Below are 10065 nucleotides of genomic sequence, written 5' to 3'. Positions count from 1 at the left end.
AAGGGGCGGGAGGGCGGGAGGGGCTTTGTGTGGGGAGTGGCAAAGGGGGTCAAAGAAGACTTGAGGTGCGGCGCCCAGTCCTCCGAAGCACGTAGAGGGTGTCGGGGCTGGGCCCTGGAGGGTACAGGCGAGGCATCTTGAACCCTGGTCGGAAGCTCCCGAAAGGACCTGACAGGGCGCCATTTTGGTCTGGGTCACTGCAGTCATGGCTGCAACCGACTCCACTCTGGGTGGCCTTGCCAGAGAGGCCTGACCGGGAGGGGATTGCCCTGGACCGTCCTCAACACTGCCTGAGTCAGGACCGCGCCTCCTGAGGCTCCGTCCCAGAATGCCTCTCCAAGTTCCTGGAAACGTGAAGGTCATTCTTAGCTCAGGACGCGGGGCGAGAGGGTGGCGTGGTGGGAGGCCCGACTGCGATGCTCTGTCCCTGCCCACTGCCCTCCTCTGTCAGCCCCGCAGGGCCGTGAGCCCGCAGGGTGCCCAGACTCCTCGGCGTGGCACTGGTGTGAAGCCACGTCCTGCCCGCTCAGGAACTACAGCTCCAGCCCTCCCCACCCCGGGCCCTGCCTTCGCAGTTGCTCCTCCGAGTCCTGATCCCTGCTCGTGCGGGAACCCACGCCAGCTCCCAGACAAGGCCCCGCTGGCTGGGCAATGCTGCCCATGCCACCCACAATCTCCCAACGCACACTTCCGGGGAAGAAAGGGGTACAGCCATGGGCAGGAGGAAGCTCCTCTCTGCGGTGCCGGCCAGGACAAGCGGTCAGGACTGGGCTCTGAGGGGTCCGATCTGGCACATGACCCAGGGGTCGCGTCCCATCTGGGGAGGGCCCCACGCCTCTGCCCTCGCTGCCTCGCCCCAGGAGGCACAGGTCTCTCCAGCATCAGGCTCGTCTCTGCCCGGCTTTGGAGCAGTAACTTGGGTCTTTGTGCACCCGTGGCCAAGCGTGACCGCAGGCGACAGCCCCTCTGCTCACTCACGGCGACCACCTGGGGACAGGCAGGGTCACAGTCACCCACAGCCTGGCTTAGCTTGGGCGCGGTCTCGACCTACGAGGCAGGAACTCAGCGCGAGCTGCGTGGAGGTCCACATGCCCTCTGCCCGGCCCCTGGGGCCTGGCATTGAGGACTTTCCCAGAGCTCACAGGTTCTGGCCTTGGGCCAGGGCAGCGAGAGCACAGCCAGGCCGAGCCCGATCCCAGGCATGTGGCCCGACACACGAGGCAAGGCGAGAACTGAGGAGCGTGTTTGTGTCTCCTCTCAGCCGACCTTCGCCTGGCCGGGGAAGAAGCCCAAGCCCCAACTCTGAGCTGGAGGGCTGCCCAGAAAGGCCGACAGGCGGCGTCATGCAGTGCCCATGTCCAGCGTGTTTCAGTGGTGACAGGCCGCACACACTACAGAGGCCCCACCCCGTCATGCCAGCTGACCCATGTGGTCATGTATGTGCTCCCCACGGCGTCTGCACACAGTCCCGCAGTGACACCTTCTCCACACGCACTCCCGCCTGCCGCGCTTTGAGGACTCTGACAGGCTGAGCACAGATCTGGCTCTGGTCCCCTGAGGGCCAGCCCCGAGGACGTCCTCTGCTGGCCACACCCGTGTCCAGAGTCCCCTTTTACCCTGGGCTAGTCCAGTCGCAGGGATGGCTAAACCATCAGGGCCACAGCACGCACCGAGACGGTATGGAAGCCATGTCTGAGGGAGGGCTGGTCGGGCACTGTGTGTCCGGACGCGAGTGGCAGCTGGAGTCCACCTATGCCTCTCGGACCCTCCATTTGCAAATGAATGAGTGAGATTACAAGAAAACCTGAAATTGATCAGTGAGTGCTAAAAAACAAAACAAAAAACAGCCAGTCCGAACAAAGTGAGCATGGAGTCGGACCACACCCTGACACCCCACTTGGACCTAGTCGCCAAGGCTCACGGTTGACGTGCAGGACTGATCAGTACAGGGCACGGCAGGTCAATGCCTGCCTCCCTCATGTCCCCAAGGCTCCTGGGCTCCTGCTGAGCGCTGGGTGCAGGGCGACGCCCTGTCTGTGCCCTCACCGCCCTGGTGAGCACTGCCAGGGAAAAGCCCAGGGACCCCCTGAGATTGCTCTGGGCACAGGCTGGGCAGAGGGCTGGAAATGATGGGACCCCACACACACGGAAGGCTGACATTGCCCAGCGCAGAGCACCTCAGACCCGGGGACCTCGCTGCTTCCTGGCTCTGTCTGGGGGCCATTAATTAAAAATGGTTCACGACACTGTCTCGTCAGTCCCACGGAACCACAAGCCCATGGCTCCTCTCTCCCCCCTTTGCCAACAGCTAGCCGTGGCTGGGAAGATGGAGGGAAACGGGTCCCTCCTTCCTCGCCATGGTGGGCGGGGACCGACGCAGGGGACATGGTATGCACAACAACATCATGAATGGCAACGTGTCTCTCATGTAGAAGAGCGTGCACCTCCTACCATCGTCATATCCTTTGGGGGATATGTCCCTGGTTTGCACCTTGGGAGCTATGGCCCGCTTGCCGTAAGTGTGGCTGTCGTAGCTGCTGTATTCGAACGAGGTCTTGGAGTACTTCTCGAGCTCCTTAGCCAGGTTGGAGCGCGGCGTGGTGGTGGGGACGTTGTTCCTGTAGCCATACTGCGGAATCTCCAGCTGCTTCACGAAGCACATGGGCCTGGAAGGGGACAAGGCAAACGGCACGTCCTGGGCGTGTGCGCAGCGCAGGCCACGCGAGCCTCGCACGGCTACACACGTCTGAGAAGAGACAAGCGTGTTTAACTAGAGCGATGGTCGGCCGAAAGTCGGCCCCGACAATGGAAAGGACGGGGAATGGGAGACTCCACGTGGCCCTTGTCTCCGGTCAGCAGTGGTGGCGAGATGCAGGCTGGGGCTGAGGGTGGAGACTTCCTCCTGCCTGCGGGGTGCAGAGAGAGGAGGACAGGAGCGCGTCAGATGTCCTCGGGACAGAGGGACACCAGGAGTGCTCTTGGGGACCCGGCTGAGACCAAGCAGACCAAACCGTCTCGGACAAGGAAGTGGAGGCGCTAGTCAGAGCTCTGCCGGGCGTCTCCCTACACTTCCAGCATTTCCACCTCCTCGTCATGTTTTGCCATTGGAATAGAATATCTGAGTGAAGGAACACGTGGTAATTACCACACCGTCAGATTCCCTCCTGCCCTGCGTGTGGCCGTGCCTGTTCCCCTGCTCACCTACCCACATCCTAGCTCCTAAGTGGAATTTTAGGCTTTTACTTGTAATAGTTTCAGACTTTCCGAGAAGTTGTATGAGGGCTCCCTTCACCGATTTCCGTTGATGTTAACATCTGCATGCCCACAGTACAGTGATTGGAGCCCGGAAACAGACATCAGCCAGTGTCCCTGCCAGTCTGCAGCCTCGACGTGGCCTGGGCCAGCCTCCAGGAGCCCCACCAGGAGCTCACGGCACGCTCACTCACCGGGGCTGTGCCCCACCGCCCACCGGCTCCCTCAGCCACCGTGCCCTCGGCCCTGCCCCAAGAGAGGGCGTTTGGGTACAGGCATGGGGCACCCCCTACGGGCTGCTAGAGCACCCCAGGCTTCTGTGTCTCCTCGAGGGGACTGCCAGTGGAGATACTCGCAGCTTTACTGCGCGCAGTCCCCGTCCATGGTAAGGGATTTCTGACGTGTCTCTATCTTTCTAACTTGTGTAAAATGTGTTCAAAATAAGGAATCAACATAAAGAATCAACAACAAAGCGGGAAATAGTAGTGAGAAAACACTGGGCGGCGAGTGTGTGTGCGTCAGGGTCACGATCAACCTGCGAGGCACTGTCATGGAGTAAGGCCGGTGTCCTGATGCCTTGCTCGCCCGCAGACACCGCTCTGTCCCCAGCACAGTGTGACAAAGCGGGGATGCCCGGGACTCCAGCCATGCCGCTGCGGCTCAAGTGGGGGAGAGCCCTCCTGACAGCACCCGCCATGACACCCGCCAGCCCCTCCGCGGCGGTGACCCCGAGGCGTGGTCTCCCCTTTCTAGCTTCCTGTCCTCGTCTCCACAGGGGCTGCGGAGCTTTGCTGTGTATGATTACGCAGTGTTGCATGCGTGGTTAATATTAGGGGCTCCGCGGCTGTAGTGATAGCCATACTCCCGCAGAGACAGAGGGTCGGGGTTCTGGGGTGTCCTTCTGGTTAACCTCACGCACTCTATGTGTCCCATTGGAATCTCACACTTACGTATTTTGTGCTTTATTTTGCATGAAATTTAATATTCCTTTTTGTTGCTTAGGTTTTAAAAATAGCTTCTAAGAGCTGCATGATATTAAAATTAATGACTACTGTATTATTTTTATTTATCTTTTGGAGAGATTTTTGCTATAGGGTGCGTGCGCTCGCCAGACAGACAGAGAGAGACAGAGAGACAGAAAGCGAGAAATCACCCCCCAGAGGGGATGGTCACGTCGCAATCCCTTCTCCTCTATTCTCCTCTCGGGATCTTGGGCACGCATACACATGCGCCCGGTGTGAGTTTTAAGCCACCGGGTCCGGGACACCAACCGCGGTCGACTACATGGGAGTCCAGCGACATAGCCATTACGCTAACTGCTGGTTCCCATGACTACCATATTATTTAACAGTGTTCCGACTTTCAGGTTTTTGCTATTGTAAGTCGTGATTTAATACGCACCTCTGTACTTATACAGACTTTTAGTTTTTGTTCTCTGGTTATTTCAAACATTTATATTTGGGGGCAGTTACAAAGTTTCGGTAACTAGATTTTTATAAAAAGCAAAGTAAGCCAGCTACTACGTGTCACTTAAGATTTATCCTTACCGCCTTTATAATGATGGGTCATGGTTAATGGCCCAATTTGCTGACCATATCAGCATATTTATTTAAATTTCATTAAGTCAGAATATTTACTTTTCATCCAATCAACACTGTAGCAGCTGCTGTCTGCAGTTTTCCAGGCACTTCCCAGCAGCTGGGGTGCCTGAGTGACAATGGTCTCTAGGCCGGCTGTGAGAGGCAGGAGATGACAATGTTGAAGAGTCCGAATGGTAAGTGAGTTTTCAAGAAGAAGGGGCGCTGGATCCATAGACCCGTGAAGGTGATGGGGGACCGTGTTTGGAGCTGGTTCTGCAGGAGCGAGGAGTTTACGGGACAGGCTGTGTAGGCAGGAAGCTTTCTGGGAAGAGGGGCTGCAGAGTGGAAGGCGAGGAAGCGGGAGAGCTGCACGTGCCTTCACCGCGGCGGCCTGGGGCCAGGCCAGGAGACAGGCAGCCCGCCCTCACCTGGGGCCAGGCTGGGAGACCAGTGAGTGTGGTGCTAGGGGATTGGGAGGAGGCATGGGGCTGGGCACCAGGTGGCAGGTGTGCTTGTATGCAGAGCGAGGCCAGGGGGCAGGAGAGGAGACCATGGGCTTGGACAAGGTCGGGCACATTCAAAATGGGTTCCTGCTGTGCCCCCGTGCAGAGATCTCTGAACGAGCCTCAGTTCGGATGCTCTGCCTCGCTCCTGTCTGTCTCTTCCCTTACCCTGCAGATTGAGCACTGGATGCAGATGCTGTGAGGTGCTGGGGGAGACTGCCCTGCTCCTGAGCAGCCTGGCCAGGAAAGTGGCTGAATGGAAGCCCTGCACCAGATGACCCCTGGGTCCTACATTCCCGCCTGTGGTCAGTGACCACCCTGCTTGGGTCACACAGCCTTAAGCATTGTTTGTACACACGTGTGTGTGTGCGTGTGTGTGTGCATGTGCATGCGGGGGGAAAGTGTGTGCAAGTGTGTGGGTGGACATGTGTATGCATGTGTACGTGTGTGCGTGCGCATGTGTGTAGGGGTAGGTGTGTGTGTGCGTGCCCGTGTGGGTGTGGGTGGTGGGAGTGCTTGAAGTGACCAATACTGAGAGCAAGGTGGGGAGGAGGGAGGAGCCTGCAGTGTGCTCGGTCCCAGCATCCGAAGGCGGTGGTTACAGGGAGGGCGGGTCTGCGTGAGGCAGGTGCGTGTAGGTGGTAATGACATACAGGAAGACCTAGACGCTCACATGCCAACCCTTACTGTGGCATTGTCTCCAAGAGGCAGGGTTTTGTTTTCTCATTTTTGTGAAATGCAGTATTTGACATTTTCCACAAACTGTTTTTTAGCTTTTCTCTTGGGGGAGAAAGGAGCTCTAATTACTCTGGAAAACCCTTTCTGAAAGCTGCGACATGCCCACCATGACCACACACGTGTCAGCAGCAGCTTAGCGATTTCCTTCAAGCGATGTCTCTCAAGAAACAGCTTAACAGACGCGCAATGCTGCACGCACGGGCAGGACGTCCCGTCTGCGCCTTTAGCAGTGAGGGCTGGACATGGCCTAAAAGTCTTGGAGCCTGGACCCAGCTCCGGCATGGTGGCCCCCACACAGTGGGGGTGCTGTGGTGACAGTGTTGGTGGCTGTCACGGCTCTGCTGTGACCGTCAGAAAAGGACGGGCTGTGTGAAGGGTGTCGGCTTTCACACGGCGTGAGGGACGTGGAGGCTCCGTGAAATGGGGGAGGTACACAGGGTCACGGACTGCCGGTCCCCTCCACCTCATCCCTGCGGGTCCCCTCCACCTCCCCCCTGCGGGCCCCTTCCACCTCCCCACTTTCCCCTGAGGTCCCCTCCACCTCTCCCCTGCGGGGCAGCTCCACCTCCCCACTTTCCCCTGAGGTCCCCTCCACCTCTCCCCTGCGGGTCCGCTCCACCTGTCCTCTGCGGGGTTCCTTCACCTCACCCCCACTGAGGACCCCCTTTACCTCACCCCTGCGGCCCTTCCCTAACTGAGCTAAACCAGATGGCCCCGACAGTCTCTCCCCTTCCACCCTCAGTGATGACGCGAGCCCAGCTGGACAGCTTAACCTCTCTGCACGCTGGGTTTTCACACCGTCAGGTGGTGGTGGTAATACCCACGCTGTGGGGTGCCGGGCCGAGGGAGTTGGCGGCCCTGACGGCTTTCTGCAGAGGGTGCTGGGGCCTTGTCAGGGTTGCTCGCCTGCCGTGCACATTCAGACGTGAACGCCGCCCGCAGAGGCCCTTATGCCCCTCCTCCAAATTACGATGGAACAACTTTGAGCATCTTGTTAATCTGCAAACTTCCCTTTCTAGGCCCATATTGCCCTTAACTATCAGCGCCAAAAAGAAAAGCAGAAATATTGCCTCCAATTCCCTCCTTGAAAAAGTCACACGGGCAGTGGGCACCCAGCAGGCATGGCCCTCCCTCCCACGCCGCCTGCTGAGGGTGACCTCCGGAGAGCCGACAGCCTTCACCGGGGCTGGGTCCGAACGGCACCTTCCCCAGAGCCCGAGCCCGAGGGACGATCGCGGCGTGTACCTGAGGACCCGGTCCGAGGCCTGGCTGGACTTGGACACGTCGCAGCCCTGGTGCTTCTCCTGGGCCTTGGCCAGTTTCTCTGCCGCGGCAATCGGACATCCAGAGAGGCTGTAATGACAGAGGGGTGAGTGCTGGTGCCATGGCTCCCCACGGCCTGGCCCTGAGCGACAGACCCTGCACGGTGGGACTGTGGGAGGCCGTGTCATCCTCCAAACCTGCGCCGGCAGTCCCCAGAGGTGGGCCAGGAGAAGGGCGCGGTCAGCTTTTCTTCCCCGTCCCAGCAGACGGGGTGTCTGGCCGCTCTGTGCAGTCGTGAGCACATGGGAGCTTCACGTTTCAGAGAGTCTAAGCACGTCCTGTGCAACTACCCACTGGGGTAGGAGGAGGTTTGAGGACGCCCTGGAAAGGGGCCTGTAGACGGTGTGGTAGCTGGGGTGCCCACATGGCTGACTGGTTTGTCCAGAACCTGGCAGTTTGCACTCTCACTTTTCCTCTCTCTCTCTCTCTGGTCAAATTAAATAATAATAAAACTAGAAATAAATAAATAATAATACTATTTTTTCTTTTTACAAAGAAGCCCCAGAATAGTGGTCCAGCTGGTGGCGTGGTGGTTAACATAGCTGGATCCCACATGGCCGACTGCGTGGTTTGAGTGGCAGACATGCCGGCTGGGAAGACATCAGGTGGGTGGGTGTGCACGCCCAACATCCTGACAGGAGGGAGAGAGGGAGGAAGCAGTTATGGTGTGACCATGTCCCTGGGGGCAATTTCTTGCTTTTGACCCCATCTCTCCTGTGAGCACAAACTTCCTGTGGCAAAATTTTAAAAAAAATACAGAAATATTAAAAAAAAAGCCGCCCTGAAATGGCAACTGCAAGCTGGTACCAGGAGGGGAGCGCAGACCTGGCTGGGCTGCCCTGGGCCTGCGACCCAACCCTCTCCCGCTGCTCACAGGAAGGAGTGAAAGCACAAAAACCTCAGCGCTGCGGTCAGCTCTCCTTGCCAGAGAGGGACACAGAGAGACAGAGACAGTGAGGAGCCCCCGGGAGGGCCACGCCACATCCCTTCTCCTCCACTTCCTCGAGGTCTGCAGCGTGCGTGCACACGCCCAGTGTGATTTCTGAGCTGCCAGGTCTGAGACTCGACCTGCTCAGTGGCCACGTGGACTCGGTGCCTTAGTCTCCACGCCGCCGGCTGGCCCCTGCCGTAAGTGTTTTACAGAGCTGGATTTCAGGGCCGGCCTCCACGAGAGCCCCTGGAGGACTCCCACGTTCTAACTCAAGCTTCATGGAATTACGGTGCCTGTCTGTCTGCATCTACATGGACCTCCGCATACATGTGCCAGTGCCACACGTGTATCATGACCCACAAACGTGTGAGTGTGCTGAGGCTCAGCAAAGGGCCCACCCAAATGTCCCCGAGACGGCACCGCACGAGCCCCGCAGCCCCAGTACCTGAGACCGGTTCACTGTGAGCCGGACACAGGTAGCCAGACGCACCGGGCAGACGGCAGGCACTAGGGGGCACTTGTCCCAGTTCCCTCATCTAGCTGACGTGCAGTCACAGGCTGGGGACTCTAACGGAACTCCCTGCTACTGCAGAAGAGAACAGAGGGTCACAACCCCCTGAGTGCGTCTCATCAAGTCTGGAGCGGACAGGGACCGAGACTGGGATTTGTCACGAGAAGCCTGACTGCCCTCGTCGCTCACCACTGCGGTTAGAAGCCTGTGTGCCCAGCGCAGCCCGCCCAGCTCAGGCCTGTGCAGTTGCTGGCCTGGGCCTCGCCTCTGCCCTCTGGCCATCGCTAATCATTGGTCTCTGTCTCCGGTGCCAGACCAAGGGTGGGCCCTGGGAGCTGCCGCCCCCATGGGACACGTGCGGAGACACCAGAGGTCCGGACTGCAGCAGAGGGCGGCTGTCCACCCCCTCGGAGCGACCACACCTGTGCTCTCTCAAGGCTGTGTGCCGAGGACAGCCTGGCTTTCTCCCGGGCAGCGCAGAGGGGCGGGCGCGGGCGCGGGCGCGGACGCGGAGCGGCCCCGCTTACCTCCTGTGTGAGTTCCTGTTGCTGTTCACGTGCCCGCGCCCTGTGCAGCCCGGAGTGGGACACTTGAGGACGTTTTCGTGCATGGCCAGAACTTGACGAGGAGGCAGAGAAAACAGCCCAGCATTAAAACCAGGGAGCGTTACACGAGGTTGCGCGATCAACCGGCGAGGGCTGGGCTTGTTTGCGACAGACAGTCCCAACGCTTTTGATGGGCATGGCTGGGGACACAGACAGAGGAGGAGGAAGACTGCCTCGCCTTCACACGCTGAATCATGTCAAATGGGTGCTCTGGGCCAGGGCCACGGGGTCTGAGAAGGCCATCACCCAGTGGACCCTGACGGAGAGGGAGCAGGACCCCACAGCGCTGGCTCGGCTGGCCGGGGGACCTCATGGCCGTGGGCACTAAGCAGGCCTGTGCTTGGAGACCCAGTGCCACCCAAGTACGGTGGGTACACGTAAGAGGCCAGAGCCTGACTTTAATAAAAGGAACTAAATAACGAGTGTCCACTAGGAGTTAGGTGCTCTCACTCCTCCTGGAGAATGGCTAGCCTGGGGGCGCTCTGCATTCTACCTGAGACTAGCTGAGGGACAGGAGGTGGCCCCTGCACTGTCCACCACAAGAGGGACAGGAGGGGGCCCCTGCACTGTCCACCACAAGAGGGACAGGAGGGGGCGCCTGCACTGGCCACCCCAAAAAGGG

At 59.1% G+C, this 10065-nt stretch overlaps 1 protein-coding gene across 1 annotated transcript in view; it reads right to left on the bottom strand.

Annotated features, from left to right (window-relative positions):
- Window positions 1–10065, bottom strand: part of MYT1L (myelin transcription factor 1 like) — a 406891-nt gene that overhangs the window by 96855 nt on the left and 299971 nt on the right. Inside the window, 3 exon segments of the mRNA XM_006153537.1 lie at window positions 2445–2666; window positions 7319–7426; window positions 9366–9456. Of these exon segments, the coding sequence (XP_006153599.1) occupies window positions 2445–2666; window positions 7319–7426; window positions 9366–9456 (421 nt within the window).

The sequence above is a fragment of the Tupaia chinensis genome, unplaced genomic scaffold (assembly GCF_000334495.1).
Source record: "Tupaia chinensis unplaced genomic scaffold, TupChi_1.0 Scaffold000377_5, whole genome shotgun sequence".
NCBI classification, from domain to species: domain Eukaryota; kingdom Metazoa; phylum Chordata; class Mammalia; order Scandentia; family Tupaiidae; genus Tupaia; species Tupaia belangeri.
This window is presented reverse-complemented; position numbering and strand designations above follow the sequence as displayed.